Source organism: Nothobranchius furzeri, chromosome 18, assembly GCF_043380555.1.
Source record: "Nothobranchius furzeri strain GRZ-AD chromosome 18, NfurGRZ-RIMD1, whole genome shotgun sequence".
Classification (NCBI taxonomy): Eukaryota; Metazoa; Chordata; class Actinopteri; order Cyprinodontiformes; family Nothobranchiidae; genus Nothobranchius; species Nothobranchius furzeri.
The window spans coordinates 36440599-36460436 of NC_091758.1; the positions used below are offsets into that span (position 1 = coordinate 36440599).

Sequence of the window (19838 nt, forward strand, 5' to 3'; positions counted from 1 at the left end):
ACACCTAGAGAGTGTCGCATGACACTAGGGACAAGTTTACAGCACGTAGTAGCATAGCATTAGCATCAATGGAAGTTACACACAAGAACATTTGGAGCACTTAGGGATGCACCGATATGATATTGGTATCGGTATCGGCACCGATACCAATACCAGTATCGGTAAAAGTTAACCGATACCAGGAACCGATACTAATGCAGTTGCTTGAAAATGGCTTCACTGTAACTTGTCATTTCTGTTCACCTAATATTTTAGTTTTGTGATGATTTCCATCCAGTAGATTTTCTGACACGGCTCAAAGGAGACCAGATTTGGTCTTGAACGTGTTCACTAACTTGCTGGTGAGTCCATCACTCTGGACGGCCACAGACCTGCCAATCGTGCTGTTGTTCGCTGTTTTTTGTCTCAACTCTATTCATAAAGAAAGGTTTGTACACAACAGCCAAAAAACACAGTGTGAAGTGGGCTTAAAGGGTCATACCCTCGTGTTGACCATTCACACCAGTGTCAAACGTGTGTTTGCCGAGTTTTGTGTCTAACAGTGGCTCCACACGAAGAATACCCCTCTGTTTGCCTCTGTAGGACAGCGGTGGCCCTTGTGTATTGGGGTAGCTGCTAATCACTTAGCATTGTTAAAAGAGATCAAGTGATTGTTGGTGGATGTTTATTGCCAGTGAAAGGGGGTTCGATTCTTTGAATTGAAACACTTGTTTTACGTTTGGGGACCACAGATGCCCTGAAGCAATTGTCCTTCACCACAAGCTCTGATCTTCCAGCTGGTCCTGTGGTGTAGTGTGATTGGTCTGCCATATGTCATGTGTTGGACTGCTTACCTCCAGGCACTTAGCTAAAGACGCCATATTTTCAGCAAATTTATTTTAGGAAGTGGCCCTCTTTTAAAACTAACACAGTTGCTCGATTTTACCAACACAACACATAAATTGTACAATTGGATAAAAGTGACTGACAAATAAATAAACATAAACACACTCCAAACTTTTCTTTTATTTCATGCGGTTGTATTTGAGCTTTGTTCTGACTGCCAGATTTAACAAGGCATCCCAGACATGTAAACTTGCACAACTTCTGTTTCACTGGGTGGCTTTGTTCCAGTTTAACAAGCCAAAACACTGAATACCCCACAGGGTTTTTCGCTACTTGCGTACGAGCAAATTAAGCTGCAAAACCACATATTTGTTTCAGTGAAAGCTGGGTCTGGCGATTGTTTGAAAATAGGAGAAGATGAAGGTCAAACGGGGACATCCAGAACCTTCTTTTATAAAAAGTACATTTGAAAGACCAAGTTTTTGGAAGTGGCACTAGAGGTAGATCTGGATGCACAACAAAAGGTATTTAAATACAAAAACAGTAGCAGCAGCTAAGCGTCTCAGCTTGCACCCATGTGCCAAGGTGGTAATTAGATAGGTGGTAGACATGTGCTAAATGTCCCTTCCTCTTTGAACAAGTGGATGTCAGGACAAATCGGAGGATTGCGTCTTCACAAGCCGAGTGGCCTAAGTGACAGATGCCTTATCTTTAGGGATGATGGCTAGGTGTGAGTGATGAAGGCCCGCAATTGTTATCTGCCTAAAACACAAACTTCCTAAACAGGAGTGTGAGCAGCAGACCTTGTGCAGACGCCTCATCCCTATTAGGCACCCGTTTTAACGCCTGCATGTGGAGTTCTCTGTTTGGAGATCCACCGCAGGCATCGTTAATCCGTTTCACAAAACCCCCATGGTTGTGCGTTTATGCTTCAGTCATCAGATTTTTCCATGTTTTGAATGAAAATAGGAAGTTTGTTAACCGGCATTTCATTGGAAATGACGTAACAAGCGCACCTTCATTTTAATTTAAAAGTTCTCGTCTTTGTTCCTTTCTTCCAGCTGTGCAGCATTTTTAATTCAGCTAACAGTGACTTGTCCAAAAAGTTGTGTTCAGCGTTAAAGAGGGAAGTGGTGTAAGTGACCTCCCCCGGGAGTCGTTTTGTCACTGCTAGTTCCTGTGCTGCCTGTTTCTCACACGGTTCAGTCATCCCAGCCTTAAAGCCTCAGGAGTTCAGACAGATGGGGACAAATTGTTAATGTGGCTGCTCCTATTTTAACTTTCAAGAGACAAAGGGGTGACAAAGCGTGCTTTAAATGCTTGTTTTGTTGTTTATTTTGACTTTCAGATCCTATTTCAAACAGCACCAACTGCAATGAGCAGTTGATCGATATCGGTTAGCATTTACATTGGTGCCAAACTGGTTTTCTCCCAGTGTGAGAACAGAAGACTTAAAGCGTCTCCGGGGATGAACCTGTTTTCTGCTCAGTCACATTGCAGATCTGCCAGGTGATCACAGCTGTTTGGCCTCAATCAGCCCAGAGCAATGGGCTAGTGTAGACAGCCAAACGAAGCCTCCAATCAGAGGTTAAATATTTAGTGTAGGAGGGGTTACAGTGGGATTAGGGTATGGTTGAGTCCTAAATTATACAAATGTGCTTGCAAAGCGATTTACAAGAGTGAGAAAAGAAGTGGGGATATCAGTCCTAGCTGGGCTGGTGGGTTTTAATGGGTTAAAACTCAAACACCTTCACCTGCTCGCCCTGCAGTGGGGGTGCAGCATGAAATCTGTACTTTTATAAAAAGTACTTAAGTTTTGGTTCTTTGCTGGCTACTTGGACAGATGCACATATCCGAACATGTACAGACACGTTTCCTCATGCAAGCCCAGTTCCTATTTATAGAGCCTATGGAATAGTGATGGGAATTCCGGCTGTTTTTAGAGAGCCGGCTCTTTCGGCTCCCAAGTGGCTCCTCAGATTTTCTGTTGCGTAGAGTACATTTATAACCAAAATAATGCAAAATTATGTAAAATGATTTACTAATGTAAAAAAATGCAATATATTAAATATTTATCATTTATATGGATTTAATAACTGAACTTTTTAAGAAATCTCCGCTTTCTGACTACTGGCGCTCATTTTCTCACTGTCTTCGTCGCTTTCTCCTCCCTCTCTCTCGCCTTTTTCCTCCTCCTCATTCCCTCTCGTCTCCCTCCACCCGCATGTGCTCTGCTGTGTCTGAGTCTGATCCTCCCTCTTCCCCGCCCCTACTGCTCTGTGTGTGGACAGTCTGGACACACAGTTACACATGTTGACCAATCGCATGTAGCTTTCACCAAAGAAAGAGGGCAGGGGGGAGGGGACGGCTCCCAATGACGAGCCGGTGTCGGTACAAGATCTGCTCGGGTGCAAGATCGGCTCGGGGTCCGTCGACTGCCGATGTCGTCTAAGTAGTTGATTGGCTGAACATGAACCTTACGGAATTACGTAATCACGTTACGTTGTTATCACGTTACGTTGGTCCAGGCAAATCTTTCTGTTGGAAAGACGGACAACTTTTACAAAGAAATCCATCATTACCTCTTTGAAAATACACTTTTAGCATAGAGCTGCATGTATATTAGGGCTGAACGATTAATTTCATGTGCAATTAAATTGCGATGTGACAAAAGGAGATTTTCTAATCGCAAAGGCTACAATTTGGCAGCGAGTGGTTAGTGCAATGCTAATATACGTGGAAAACCCATAGGAATGCTAATGCTAATATCACCGATTACATTATTACAAATTATGAATTAGAAACGTGCCAAATGATTACATTTGGAGTCTAATAGAAAGTAAAACTACCATCAATCAAATAAGTACAGACAGGTATTTTAATAAAGCCAGAAAACTTTTAACTCCAGAGTTTTTGCTAGCAGCTATGAGTGTAACTGAACTACGCATGGACAAGACGTCAAAAACTCTAAACACAAAATACTTCAATAAACGGGACACACTTCTTTCCTGCAAATTCAATTTCACAGGTGCTGCTAATACCTATGATCCTTCAAGGGATGTGCTCAAAGAGGAGTTCAACATTATAAATACAATATAGTGTTTTATTTTACAAATACCATTATAAACACAAACTTACGTCTTAAAAAACATTATTTTAATAACAAAACTGCTAAATTCTTTCCAACAGTATAGATGTGTAGTGTACTTTGTCTGAGTGGGTTTGCCGTACTTTGACGTCATCGGCAGTCGAAGGACCCCGAGCCGATCTTGTACCGACACCGGCTCCCGTCGTTCATTTCAAAGAGCCGTCTCTTAGAGCCGGTTCGTTCACGACCGACACATCACTACTATGGGATCACTTTCACTCTTGTTTTTTCCTTCAGATTTCTGTTTTCCAGTTTTAATTTCCAAAGTCTTGTAGTTTATGATGAAAACTTGTTCACACACAGAAAAAGACATTTGTGGAAGAAAATAAGCAGAAAACTAATTTCTAATTTCTGCTTCCATATTTCTAATCCTTCAGTGGTTCACTGGTTCCAATAAAGAGCGATGGCAGGTAGGGTGTAACGGACCAGCAAACCATTATTTAATGAAAAACAGATCGGTGAACACCTGACTGAAGGGAAATCCTTTTATGTTTTTGCGACACAGCGGTGTGCATGATTCCATTTTTGAAAAGTCATAAAAATCAGAAGACACGGTTGTGCCAAGCTTCTATTTTAATGTAATTTATGGACAGCATCAAAAAGACAGCTAAGGATTCCTTAGAAAAATTCCACAAGTGCTTCTCAGTGCAGTCATGCGCTACGTTTAAGGGAATTTTTTTCTTTCCTGCTTTTTGGACGTTCTAATTTGGAAAATTAGGCCATTGTGGTGTTTATACATTTCATGCTTTAAATAATCAATGTCAAACATTATATTTGCCATAAACTTAACTGAAACCTGCTGAAAACTCCAGCAGGTGTCTAATAAAATGGTTTTATTTGAACCCATGTTCCACAAAGGCTATTATAGGAAATATGGCTTTTGAATTTGTTTGTGGAGGGAGTGGCAGCTTCTCTTCGACAGAATCCTGACCTGAAAAAACAATCATTGGTGATTCTGTTCTTTTGTTTCTTTTGGCACAGTCACCTGGGAAAACTGTGTCAGCCATTTCTGTTTGCATGCAACAGCCTGTTAGCTGTTTTCCAGTTAATTAGTTCTAATATGAGTGTCTCATTTTTAGAAAAAGAGCTTTCATGACTGGAAATCCATGAGCTGGTGGCTTCTGCAGAACAAACAGACCTCACCTGCAGGTGGGCGGGGTCTGCTTTGCATAACTGGTGATGGTAGCATGCATGCGTTTGTGTTTATGATGAATCTGTCGTTGGTTTCGAGCAGTAAAAGAGAATGTTGCGACACAAAAGGCAGGCTGTACGACAGCGTGCATTGTTGGCATCGGCGGCACCGTGTCCCGTGGTCCCGGCCTGTGGGTAGCACGCTGTCATATCTGTCTCTGGAGGTGACTCACCCTTCTCATCAGTCACAGCAGGGAGAACTGGATCAGCTGCCCACAGCCTGTAGGCTGACTACTCATGTCTATTACACAATTCATTCAGCTGCTTCTTTTTGCATAGTCAAAGAGACGAGTCACAATGGATTCCCAATAAAGAGCTTTAGATTTATGTTTGCACCCTTTGTGGCATCTGTAGAAGTGTTTTTGTCATGTTGGTTAGACTTCTACACAAGTTAAACTTCTTGACCCATGTCTCCTCTTCCTCTGACCTGGCCTCAAACCTGCTATAAAGCTCCAGTGTCCCCCCCATAAGCCCATTTCCCATTTTCTGCTGTGGAAGCCTTGATTATATTTGCAGCAGTTCTTGTTGACAGTTGTGAATGAGTGGGCGACCACCTGTAGCACAAAGGAAAAACTGCAGTAGGGGTTTGCGTGCGTGGGAGCTAGTGAGAGATGGATCCTCTGCATGGAAACTGCTCAGGTTGGCTCATCAGTAGTCATTTTGTCCACAAGAGGATTTCCTTTGTAGAATTTATGAAGATTAAGCAGTAATTTTTAATCCAAAATTACTAAACTGAATGTAGGATGTAGGAAGTAGAAAGTATCAGACTCATATAAACTTAATTAATCTCTTGAGCAGGTTTCCAGCAATAACAGCAGTAGCTCATTTTGTCAAATTCTAAATAATTCCTTATTCACTGTTCATTGTCTCATCTCATCATTGTACATCCACTAGTAAATGTCCTCCAAAAACGAGGAAGTCCACAACAAGTCTGACATTCATCCACCGTAGTATACCACCGGAAAAATTCCCAAATTCTCTCAGATGCGTCTTATTCTACCTTCGTAAGCATCGTTGTAATATCTTTAAACTTCAGTTGACATCTCACTGATTCAGGTGACTCGTTACCTCCTCTGCTGAGGCAAAATCTTCAGCTATTGGCCGATAAGTCAGAAGTACCGCCCCCACTGTCACGTGTGTAGCTCAAACCGATTATGAAGCCGTAAACTGTTGATTTACGAATCAAATGGCCAATGAAATTCAGAACACAACAAAGCTCACTTGGACCCTTCGTGGTTTGCTTCCACGTATCATGAGTAGGACGGATTTTGGTTGGTCAATCGCTCCATGAAACGTGTCAGGCCCACAAAACATCTAAATGTCACCAAAAATGTCACCTATCGTCATTTTTGGACTGACAAATATCCCTTCGAAAATATTTATACATCACCCAACATTATTGGTGGGGAACCCTGGTTGTCGAGGGCCAGGATCCAGCATGTTTTGGTTGTTTTCCTGCTCCAACACTCCTGATTCTGTGGTTGAATCACCCGTTCAGCAGCTCAACAAGCTCTGCAGAAGCCTGTTTGATTTTTTTTTATTTCACATAAATACAAAAAACTCACAAAATTATTTAATGTTTTCCTAGTGTGTACTCAAAATAGACCCAAAATATGCATACTGTATTTTCCGCACCATAAGGCACTATTAAAAACCTTTGATCTTCCCCTGAACCGGCAGTGCGCCTTTTATACATGTATTAAGGACGTAAGTGAAGCCAGCCACACCTGCGTCCGCAGGAATCAAAGAGCCGGCCCGTAGCACCGCCCACCCTCACCAAATAAAAGGTGACGCTGAGAAGCTAGAGTTGTCCGCTCCTATTGCACTAAGAAGATGGCAGACAAAAACATCCGGCCCCAGCACATCACCAACATGGACGAGGTCCCGCTTACCTTCGACATCCCGGTGAACCGGACCGTGGAGAAAATGGGAACCAGCACGGTGTCTGTGTGGACGACCGGCCACGAGAAGTCCTGCTTCACCGTCGTGCTCGCCTGCCAGGCTGATGGCCAGAAGCTGCCACCGATGGTCATCTTCAAGCGGAAAACTTTACCCAAAGAAAAGTTTCTTGCCGATGTGATCATCACGGCGAACCCGAAGGGCTGGATGGATTAGGACATGATGGCGGCGTGGCTGCGGGAGGTGTACACCAAAAGACGGGGCGGCTTCTTCCACACTTCTCCAGCCATGCTGATCTGCGACTCCATGCGGGCCCATCTCACCGACGCCGTTAAAATCCAGGTGAAGAGGATGAACACGGAGCTCACCATCATACCGGGTGGATTAACCAAAGAACTCCAGCCGCTGGACATCAGGGTGAACCGGTCCTTCAAAGCGAAGGTCCGAGCAGCGTGGGAGCGCTGGATGACTGATGGCGAACACACATTCACGAAGACTGACAGGCAGCGCCGATCGACTTGTGCCACCATCTGTGAGTGGATCGCTGATGCCTGGGCCAACGTTTCCGTCCAGACTGTTGTTCAGCTTTCACCAAGGCGGGGATCACAACGGGAGAGCCGAGCAACGACGGCGACATTGACTCTGACGGCGATGAGCCGGGGGCGTCGGAGCCGAGCGCGCCGGGGTCAGTGCTGGGTCAGTTCTTCATGTCAGACACGGAGGACGAGGATTTTGAGGGATTTATGGATGAGGAATGAAAAAAAAGAGTGGTTTTTTTTCAGTATTGCTGCTGAATAATTTTTATAGCTGCTATGGAGCTTTATGCGCGGACCAAACCTTTAACTAGGATGCTGATTGGCTGTGCGCCCTATAATCAGGTGAGTCTTATGGTGCGGAAAATACGGTATTAGTGAAAACCTGAACAATAAGCATAGAAAATTTTCTCGACCTCAAAGAAAATAAATTGTCAGAAATGATATTGGGGACCACACAAAATCCCTCTGGGGGCTGAAAATGGCCCCCAGGCTCCCTTTTGCATATGCCTGCCCTAGAACAACGCAGTGTTATCCTGAGTTTAATTACATGTTTCTTTTTTATTCTGTCTGTCACGTTTGTCTGTCTGAAAGTCCAAACAGCCACGCTACAAAATAGCACAAAGCATGTACGCGTAAATTTGGCTGTGCTTCAAAATATTCCCAAATGCATTGGTTAGACGGTGACAACCACACAATTCCCATGGCAAACTCAATGGCTGTGGCTCATTTCCTCACTCACCCAAGTCTTATTCATCTTTCTTGTGGTTTCCATAGGCCGCTATTATGGTGCTGTTAAATAAGTCTGTAATCAGCATGCAGGGCCACCCGGATCACCATACATGTGATGGGAAACAACCGCGCCAAGTTCCCTGTTTTTGTTTTTTCTTTCATATGTTTGTGTGTCAGTGACCATGACTAAGAGCTTGAGGTCCCCTGGGTTGTCCCTTTTCAAAGAAAAAAGCCCACTTCTTTGGTTTTTCACTTCCTTTCATTCCTTCGTCTTCTCTTTCTTTTTCAAAAGCATAATTTAATTATAGTTTTCCCGCTGGATGGTAGGTTTATGTGACAGCAATGTGACGTCTCGGTCCCATCATCTAGAAAAGTTCTCAGGCCACACAGAGTGAGTGATTAAAACTGGATAACAGGCCATCCTCACATTACATAAGTCATTTTCTATTACAAAACACAATAGCTGGGACTATCTTCAGGTAAACTGTTAACACGCTGAACCACAACAATATGAAAATTATAGGAAAAGAAAAAATTGAGTGAAGGGTGGAGGGTTAGACACGGGACAATGGGGAGAAAAGGAGGAGGGTGTTTGACATTTTTGAGGTCTTTGTTCCTTTCTTTACGGAGTGTTTATGCTGGTGGTCATGAGCAGCAGCTTGGTTGGACGTTACACTTGGGAGGAAAAAGGTGACTGTTGATGTTTCACTGAGATAAAACTCCCACAAAAAGTTGTTTTTATTGGTCCAGGGGATAAAAAAATCGGTTTTATCACGGGCTTGGAAATCATTTTGGCGGATCTGGGAGTAAAACTGACTCACGAAAAAAACGAAGCAGGAAACACATTTCTACATTTCAGGTGCAAACATGTTAACCACCAGTTGGTTTTACGCAGTTAGCTTAAGGGACAAATATCATAGGTGCTGCAAGTTTTCAAACATTAAAAACGCCTGAAGCAGTTTAGTCTTGCTTTTAACTCCTCCTCGATTACTCAGCCTGTTTTTCTGTATTTTTTAATGATGTTTGTGATCGTAAATTAGAGATGCACATTCTCATAAAATGGTCTGTAGGGTATGTTCTGAATGTTCTGTTCCACCAGCAGGAATGCTTCTCTTTGCATGACGCTTAGCCTGGCGGTTGGCCAAGCAAAGCCTGGCGGCCCGCCAGGCTTATGAAGCGCTGGGGGAAACCCTGATGCATGTTTATCTCGAACATCATTTTATCAGCTATAACTTCTACATTGGCCTGTATTTGTACTTTGATATAGCACCTTCTAGAGTCCTGGAACCCCCCAAGGCACTTAACACAATCAGTCATTCACCCATTCACACACTGGTAGGGATGAGTTACGATGTAGCCAAAGCTACCCTGGGGCGTACTGACAGACATTATTCAACGATTAAACTATTTTCAGAAATGGTATTATTTCCCCCAAACCTTCCGTTGTATTCTATTTATGCTGTCTTAATAAGAAAGTGGTGTGATGATGAGTTAATATGGTTTATATGTGATGTACATTTACACTAAATCATGTGATAGCCACAAATTCTTTTATTTCTCACTTTAATATTCTTTTTCTGACCAGTGTTGTCTCAAAATGTGACCTTTCACCTCTCTTCATCCAGTAATAACCAGACTCCCCATCCTCCTCAGCAATGGTAAAAAAAATGTATTTAATGATGTTAAGAGCGGATCCATTAAACTTTATGATTTTTTGCAATAGTTTGATAAGATTTACGGCATTGCAGAAAATGTAATAATGAGTGCATCCTCTGGAGCCTGAACTAGTACTAATCCTTACTTATGTGCTTTAACCTCAACAACCTCATGACCTTTAAACCCTCTTCCCTCATCAGTCATCATCCATCACCCTGTAAGACACAGAGCTGCTTTTGTCTTCCAGGGAAGGCCCCAGCGTCAGCTGCTTTCTCTCACTTAGGAAAACCGCCCGGCACAACTGCCGTCTTGTATTTGTTTGGGTTTAAAGTTGGCCTGAAACACTTTGTTGGGAACAATGAGATAAAAGTTTTAATCTTAGAGGGTTTGATGTTGTCTTGGTTTCAGGAACTGCGTGAACTTTGGCAGGCGTTACTTAACTTATCGCCACAGTTTTATCTGTAGAGGAATCAAATTTAAACTTATGACTTGTTTAAGGTGAAATGGTGTCCACAGATGACGACTGAATGTTTGTTGTAGAACTGCCGTCCCCAGCTCCAAAGTGTGTGTGTGTGTGTGTGCTTTTTCGTCCTGTGAAGTCATGCATTAGCGAATAGCTTAGCAGTAGCCGAGAGGAGCTTTCTTTTCCCTTTTAATTACAACGCGCCTGGTCCGGTCAGAGACCATTGTGCCGGAGAGCTGCAAGTTCCCACAATAGAGCTGCTCAGTGGAGAACAATGAGTCAAATTCCTGACCGTTCCCCACAGGTTCAGAGGCCCGGCTTATGTATAAAGACAGTGGAGTTACAGTGGCTTTGCTATTCTACACCCTGTGTGTGTGTGTGCGTGCGTGCGTGCGTGCGTGTGTGTGTGTGTGTGTGTGTGTGTGTGTGTGTGTGTGTGTGTGTGTGTGCGTGCGTGTGCGTGCGTGCACATGGTGGCTACAGATCCCACTGGGAACACAGGGAGGGGTTCACAGATGGGGGAGGGAGCTGGGTCGGCTCTCCCTGTGGGATGGTTCACTCTTTCACTTGTGTAATCAAACCTCTGAGAGCGAAATGTTGGCGACTCGAAGCTTCATTGAATGCATTATTGATCACAATTAAAAGTTTATTTCCCTGGGGATGGAAAAAGGACTTGTGTAAAATGTCATTCTCAAATGACTTGACTGTTCTTCTTTAAATATTTGTCAGAGCGATCGTTTTCAGACTCCCTCGCCGGGCGGGCACTGTGCGACTTTTTCACTTTTTTGAGCCGATTTTCCACTCGTGCGAGAATCCACAAGATTGGGGCGAGTTTTGCGCTGAGCGTCGTGTAGTGTACAGGGGGTTACGAGAAGCGATTAACACCACGTGACCAGCTACCGATTAGCAATCGGGAGCTCGCACGAACTTCTGGCGTGTTTGATATTTTGCTCGTCCCTCGTGAGGGTATCGCACTGTTGAAGTGGCGCTGCAAGCAGCTGCGACCCAAAAAGTACCAGAACCGCTCACGGCGCATGCACAATCATGTATCAACACCGCTCGCCCGCTATTTCCCTAATAACACACGTTGTTCGTTTTTATTTCTACACGTTTTTACTCACAAAGATTGTCAGGAAAGCGTGTTTGTCGTGTTCATGTCAAATTAAACTGATCACAAAACAGATTTACTTTCTTTATTTCGTTTTCCTCATCCAACCCCATAAATCCCTGTGTGTCCTCCTGCAGCACTCCCGAAGGACAACAGGCAAGACAAAAATGACGCTGCGAGAAGGCCAACCAGTCTGACTGCTATTTGTAGCATATTTTTAGGTCCGACGTGTTGCTACCAGACATACAGCGTGAGCAGTAGGGCTGGGCGGATCGATCTAAAATATCGATAGTATCGATCTAACGTTGGTATTGAGTATTTATTAGATACCCACGTCATGGTATCGATTCAGTTTCTTCTAGCCTGGCAAGCCATGACGTACTCACCGCTACAGATGTCTGTCAACGAGGCAGTCCACCAAACTCCATCAAAGAAGATGCAAAACACATCCTTTTCCTAAATAAATGTTAGTACTTCTATCTGATCTTGACTCAAACAAAAGCTAAAGTCATAATAGTCCAAACTTGATGCCAAAGCCGTTTCAAACGAGCGGCTGACCGCCGACTAGTCACGTTTGTTTAGTTTTTTTCTAATAACATCCCGCCTACTTAGTGTTGCGATTGGCCCATGAAATCTATATGGCGCCTTGATTGGACCACTACAGAACGGCAGCCATCTTGATTTGTAGTTTACCTGGCTGATACCTGTGATTGGACCGTTTCGAGAGGCAGCCATGTTTGTTTGCAGGGACATCCCGCCTACCTCGCTAAAAGAGCGTTGTGATTGGCCCAAAAAACTATTAAAGCACTTTGATTGGAACGCCACGGATGTCAGTCAACGGGGCAGTCTGCCGTTACATTAAAAAAAAAAAAAAAGCAAAACAGCGCGCCAGCACGAGACAAGCACAGAACAGCAGAGAGCACTGTTGTGGCTGCGTGATGGCAGACCGAAAAAGGAGCGCTGTTTGTAATTTTTTTACACAGCTTTATACATTTCAAATAGAAAAAAAATCTTGAGTTTGTTAACCATTTTTAAACCATTTTGACTTTCCTAATGAAAACTTTATTTGCCTGAAAATGTTCCCTGTATTGTATTATCATCATACACATGATTTATTAAAGGAAAATTTTCAAAATTATTAAATAATCAAGAAAACTCAAGTTTTATTGATCCTATTTACCTTAATAAATCCCACAAAACTAGTTGGTACTAGACTAGTAGTAAAAAGTATCGGTATTGGTATCGGTATCGACAATACTAGCCCCTGTATTTACTCGGTATCGGATCGATGCCAAATTTTGCAGTATCGTACAGCACTAGTGAGCAGTCAGGTCGCATCCGAGAACTGGGTCGTACAGTGTGAGCACATGACTCGTGAGATCTGCCCTGCGAGGAAGTCGTACAGTTTGAGCTGAAGCTGAGTGCTACGAGTGAAAAAGTCGCACCGTGTCCGCCCGGCTTTAATCAAACCCCTGAGAGCGAAATGTTGGCGACTCGAAGCTTCATTGAATGCATTATTGATCACAATTAAAAGTTTATTTCCCTGGGGATGGAAAAAGGACTTGTGTAAAATGTCATTCTCAAATGACTTGACTGTTCTTTAAATATTTGTCAGCGCGATCGTTTTCAGACCCCCTCTGGTGTTTTTATTATGCAACGTATCTAGAATGGTTGAGATTGCCATAATTACTGTCAAAAGGCTTTTACTGGTCTCACAGACCTCTGGTCCAGCTGTCCAGTTTTTGCTTTTCCAGCTGACCAGAAACATGTCTGTCTGAGACCCACACATGCACTACTAGTCTGCAGATAACCTGTTCTGCACAGTTACTGTTCACTCAGACTGAGACGGTGGGTGGTAAGAGACACCACGGTGAACAGCAGGTGGCATTCTCAAAAACAAACCAGTGAGAAAAACCTCCATTACTTAGAAATATGGTGAATATCTTTGTGACCGTTGTCTCTGTCAGCATTTGCGAACGATTTGAATTAAACCCAAATATTTTGCACATAATGGTTAAATTGAACGTGAATGGAATTTAGAGCGAGGCCTAGACCCACGTACTCCAAATCATTTATTCTAATCAAATAAAAAAGTTTGTGGGGAAAACTAAACGTGTCAGTGTTTGCTTCTGTTCCCCATAGTCTGGTCAGGTTGGAGGACATGTGCCAAGTAGTTTATAGAAGCTATAAAACTCCTGTAAAGTGTTTCATCCTGAATGTTCAAGCTTCTCAGAAGAACTCACACCTCCTTTTCTTCTTCTCCCCCCTTCACTCACTTCACAGTTGATCTGATTACTGGTTTCAATGACCTTAATGTAAGTTGATAGCCTCACACACCCATGCAGACATGATGGAGACGTGATAAATGTTCCAGAAGCTCTACTGACAGGCTGTACCCCTTGTTTTGTTTTATTCGGAGGATGAGGACTGTTGGTCCTTTCCTAAAGGAAATTCTCTGTGATCCGTTCATTAGCTGGAATTCATTTTAGGCTATTTTCACAAATTTATCCCATTTAAATCATATTATGTGGTTTTAAAACAATTGAGCTAAAATCAAACCTCAAATTAAAGACGGCAAGCCTTTCTGGAGCTCAGACCACAACTTTCTCCTGTTGCTGCTGAGAACCGGTGGCTCCCTTCCACAGGAAATGCCTTTTTAACACAGCAGGAAGGAGAAACTTTGTCTCCCTCAGATCTCAAAAGTCTTTGTTTTCCTCTAATCGCATTAAGCGACTGGCCCAGTGTTTGTATTCGGCTCCAGCCGGCACTCGGCCCCTTTCTTTCAGTTTGAAGTCGATTCTTTCAGAGAAGGCCAACCAGTCTGAGTGAAAAGCTATTCTCTGAAGTCTGGCCGAATAATTAAAATGCCAAGGAATGACTAGAATGTAATGAGGCAAACGGGGTTTGACTCGCAGGTTAATGATTATGAAGGATTTTCCTAGTGGCTTCAGCTCTCACATGCACCAGGATTTCACAGGGATTTAAATGAATGTTGGACCTGAACTTTGTTTTGTTTTGGGTTTTTCGCTGAATGACAATGGTGCATTCACTGACCTCAGAGATGTTTGATATGAAGATAAGTCCAGCACTGTTAAAGCTAAATATTGGCAAATTCTGATTACAAGCTAATTTCTTTGTGCAACTCTGAACTCAGACAGCCTTAGTCAGAACATTATGTTTGTTTTGAATTTTATCACTGGTTATCAGATGCTAATGCTCTGATTTTATTGTCAATTGAAGCCTGATAAGAAATAGTTTTATCCTTTAATCGTTTTATATCAGTCGTTTGAAACAAAACACTGTAAAATGCGGGAGATGTGCTGTTCACGCAGTGATTTAGCCAAAACATTAATTCTACGCCTACATTCTAAAAGAGCTGTGAGTCTACCATGCAGGCAGTCTGATCTTTTTTTGGTAAGCACCCATCGCACACTCACACACGCAACTCCGTTTGTTTTCCCTGTATGCAAACTGTCAGCAACAGGTGCACACACACACACACAGTGTAACTGAGGCGTGAAGACCTTATGTGCTGCAGCAAAACACAGTTTAAAGAAACCAGTAACGTTTTCTATTAGAAATATGGCCAAATTGGATTCTTTTTTTTTTGCACATAACTTTAACTCGTCACCCTGATTGCTGCTATTTATGCACGAGTTTGAGTGTGGTAAGGTTTGAATGAGCCTTGCAGCTGACAGGTCTTTTAAAGATGCAGGGCACGGGGCCGTGTGGCTGCAGCTGCCACCTCTCTGTGCACTCTTTGATGGGGAGCGACTTCCACAAACAAAGACTCATTTTTCCCCCTCTGTTGCATGTAGAAGGAGGACATTTTCATGGGTTTGCTCGTGGTAAAAGCACAATATTAAATGCATCTGCAGCATTTCATTATATTTTCACACAAGTTCCACCCTTGATCGTTCACAGCTTTCAAAAATAGAAGACATGGAAAATAGGAACAATGAACAGTAGACAACTTCTACTTCACGCTCCCAAAGTTCCTGACAAATCTGATGCGAGCGGCAGTTGGGGGTGTAACGGTCAAATCGGCTCTCCTGGAACTGTAGAACAGCAGAAATGGGCTGTCCCTGATGGTGGACGTGTTTACTCCAAGCACCCGGCCACACACCTCAGCCACGTACATATAGCATCCATTGTTTAACCAGCTTAACCGACTTAACCGTTACTCTGTTGATGGTGTGTTTATCTAGCTAATATTGCTGTCCCACCTGTCTCTTATCTGCGGCCTGCCCACGTGCACAATTAGGACACATGTTAATCTAACTCATGATTCATGTTTTTTCCCTTTTTCGCTCATTCCTGTTTAGGCTTGGACGACAGCTTGCAGCAGTATGTTAGTAACTTTGAGCGGGAGAAGATCAGCGGGGAGCAGCTACTGAAGATCTCACATCAAGACTTGGAGGAACTGGGTGTAGCGAGGATTGGACACCAGGAGCTGGTTCTGGAGGCCGTCGATCTGCTCTGTGCTTTGGTGAGTACCACTGAGTAAAGAGGAGAGATCAGGTCATGGGCACATTGTCCTGTTTTTGGTGGGTTGACTCTGCGTTAGCTCATTGGTGGCAGTAAAACCCTCTTCGTTCATTTCCATGTGTCACGTTTGTCTCCAGATAGTCACCTCTGGGGTCAGCTCACCAGCTGTCCATCATCACAGCACCCAGAAAAACAAAAATGTCTGATGACAGACGGATGAAACTCCGTCATGTTCCAAAGAGAGCCAGGTTTTTCAGCAGATGGGATCGATTTGGAGTTTTATCACTTCCTGTGTCATAAAAGTCCCAGACTGCAGTCGTTGCGTTTTGATCAGTGTCAGCATTTTTGTCTTTTTGTTGTCTTAAAACGCTTTGCAATACTCTCTTATGGTGGTTTTTAGCCCCAAAGAAGCTTTATTTTTCCACCTGTCCTCCTCCTGCACAAACTCTTGTCTTCCCAGTGCTGAACTAAAATCAAGGCACCTAAAAGATCGGTTTGTCTACTTTTGTTGCAGAAAATCGGATTGTTTGGTCTTTAACTCACTCACTGCCAGCCGTTTCCTGATCACTAACGGCCTTCGCTGCCAGCGTTTCTCACCGTTTTTACTGTTTTTTAAGAGTCACAGAACGTTGCGCGCTAGCATGATGTCGATGCATTTGAAGTTTGTATATTTAAACTTTGAGTGAAATAAAGAATTGAATACAATACAATACAAAACAATCAAAACAAAGAGGAGACTCACCTCTTACATCAGGAAGAAGCCGCGTGTTTCGAGCGTTATCCGTTCTTTCATAATCCGTTGTCGAATTGTGATCGGCAGACGCTTTTCCGGTTCGTGCCTCACTTTTTTTTACAGGAACGGCCCAAAACGATCTCCTAACACATGGATGTGTTGCTTCCTGATCATGTGATCTGTGACGTATGCGGATGAAGATCGGCTTCAGGGCTGAGATGTTTGTTCTCTCAGCGCAGGGGCTCGTTCCGATGCTCAAACAGTAAAAAAAAATGCAAATGACGACTAGTCGTCATTGGCAGTGAATGAGTTAATCTGAGTAGAAAACTCTGATGTTTTATTAGTTTACTCAATATTCTGTGTCTGTTCAACAGTTGAGGCAAATAATGTTTTTACCTCATCGTGGAATTTGGGCCTTCACTGATTTTTGCACGTCCAGACAATGTTTTGCATCATTTTAGCCAAATCCCAAGTTGTTATCGTTTTGCATAAAATTTATGGTCATAGTAAACTTGCATGCAGTTTATTGGGAAAATTTAACTTCCATCTTATTTTTATTTGACACTCGAGAAGCCAGGATTTGTGAACTCTCGGCAACCTTTCACCTCGACTAAGGAAGTTTGCTTATTTGGAAGGAGGCCTCTGACGACTACATGTCCCGTGGGAGGAAATGAAGCCCAGGGATTTAATTAGCTTTAACTGAGGTCACTGCTACTGACAGCCACTCGAACCACCAACACCGCTATGTGCTTTATCCCAGTTTTTCCTTCTTCTTCCCCTATTTTTATGCTGTTTTATTTACTGCTCAGTCGGACACTTCCTGTTCATCTCGGCTGCACATGTGATTCTTTGCATTTTAGTTTATGCACACGCGTGTAAAATAATAAGGATCATGTTATGCTTGCATTTTAAAATTTGAAATGCAGTGAAAGATCTCGTCACATGAACCTCTATAAACCCTTCAGCAAACATTTATACTCAAGCTTCTCTTACAGCCGAAAGCTGCCGAGGGACAACAAGAGATGCTCCAACTCGTTTGAGTGGATCTGCCTTGATGTCTTCTGCAGACTTGGTGCTGAAATCCAACATGCTTTCATTTGGTCTCTGTTCACTCACCGACTCATGACATCCACTTCATATAATGTGTATACTACTTCCACAGATTCCTGTTTTTTCCATCTCCCATACCCGTTTTGTCTGCAATGTCAACAGGAGATTTCACGAACCACATAACTGGTTTTAATGAAAATCTCAGAAAATACTCTTTGGATGTGCAATGCTTCCTTAGTAAAATGGCAGCCAACCTGAAAATGCCAAAAGTTACCTGAAGGACTCTCGGATCATGAGAAATAAAATTCACTTGTCTGTTGAGACACTCAGTGCGTTTACATGTAGCCAGTAACCCTTTTAAAACCCGAATATTCACAATAACCCGGTTCCGCAGGTCCATGTAAACACCGCCAAAAACCCTGATATGCTCATAACCGGGTTTTTAAAAACCCGGTTACTACACCTGGGGTAACCCTTTTCTAACCCGAATGTTTGGTCGTGTAAACGCATACCGGGATATCCCCATCAAAGCGTGTGTTCTGCGCATGCTCTGTTCGCAAGGAATCTTGGTCTTTTGAGTAGCGAGACGTCTTGTATGCGCCAGAACTCCGGAAGTAAACAACAAGTTGGGAGCAACATGGCGAGTCGCAGCACAGCACCACACATTTGGAGTGACGAAGAAACTAAAGCGCAAACAAACGCGGTCGCTATCTCTTCCGAACTGGGAAACATGTTGTTGTTTTCACGGATACCGGAACAAGAATAACCGGAAATGACGCATTTTGCGTCTGGACGTAGTCCACACGTCCTGACGCTACACCAACGTCCGTATTTAAATTGGGTTATACAAGTTAGAGGTAACTCTTTCTATTTATACTTGTAAACGGGTTATTCTGATCAACTCAGAAACCCGAATACCGACCTTAACCCGATCATAACCCGGATATTGGCTGCATGTAAACGTAGTCAATGACTGAACTCTTTGGTGTGAATTTCAGACGTTACATTTGGAGAAAACAGGCTCCACTCATCACCAGGCTAATAATATCTGTACATGGTGGTGGCAGCATCATGCTGTGGGGATGTTTTTAGCAGCAGAAATGTGGAGACTAGTTGGAGAAGGTCAGCTAAATGCAGCAATGTACACAGAAACCTTCTCCAGAGAGCTCTTTGCCTCAGACTGGGTTGGTGGGTCACCTATCATCTTTATTTCTATTAAATTTGCAACAAAAAAAAAAAAAAAAAAAAACCTTTTTTGACATTGTCACTATGGGGTGTTTCGTGTATTCAACATTTAATCCAATCCATTCTGAATTTAGCCTTTAACATAGCAATGTGGGGGGGAAGTGATGCACTGTGAAAACTTTCCTGATTCGCTGTACGTCTACAGCTGACTAATGAGGGGCTGACCTGATTCAAGATGGCCGCCACAACTAATGGAAGCTAAATAATATGGGAAATGGCATGCATCAATCACGCTTACAATTATTACAGGAAACATGTATTTATTCATGAAATGAGTGTTAATGCTTTTCAGGGATTAGTATGGTGGACTTTTATTTTTTATGTACAGAGTTTTCTTTTCAAAGATTTGTGAGAAACCTTTATTTTATGGCTGATTTATTCAGAAACACATTCTTCTTGCACAGTCAGACATTGTGTCTTTTCTATTCAAGTCAGACTCCTAATGCCTGTGATGAAGGCAGGAAGCAGCTTGCTGTGATAGCCATTCTTTATTTCTCCAAAGTATTGTCCCTTCAGCAGGCCCCAACTTGAGCATCTATGCATCTACGCTCCTTTTTCCTGTTTGGCTTCTATAAAGACCCAACACTGAAAGGTTAAGTGATTCTAAACCGTTGTTGCTCAGGTGGAAGTGTTGGGTTAGGGTTGGACAAAAGCTTCCTAAACACCAACAGGGCTGTCAGAAACACTGAGTGAGTCATCCACCTAATAAGTTTGATTTGGAAAACACTCGCATTGTTTTTGTGCACTTCAAACATGAATGGCTGAAT

The 19838-nt window shown here is 43.0% G+C and overlaps 1 protein-coding gene across 1 annotated transcript in view; it reads left to right on the forward strand.

The window, feature by feature from the left end:
* Nucleotides 1-19838, forward strand: part of LOC107392551 (connector enhancer of kinase suppressor of ras 3) — a 33847-nt gene that overhangs the window by 2414 nt on the left and 11595 nt on the right. The window contains exon 2 of the mRNA XM_015970423.3: nucleotides 15881-16044. Within this exon, the coding sequence (XP_015825909.3) occupies nucleotides 15881-16044 (164 nt within the window). The remainder of the gene's footprint in view (nucleotides 1-15880; nucleotides 16045-19838) is intronic.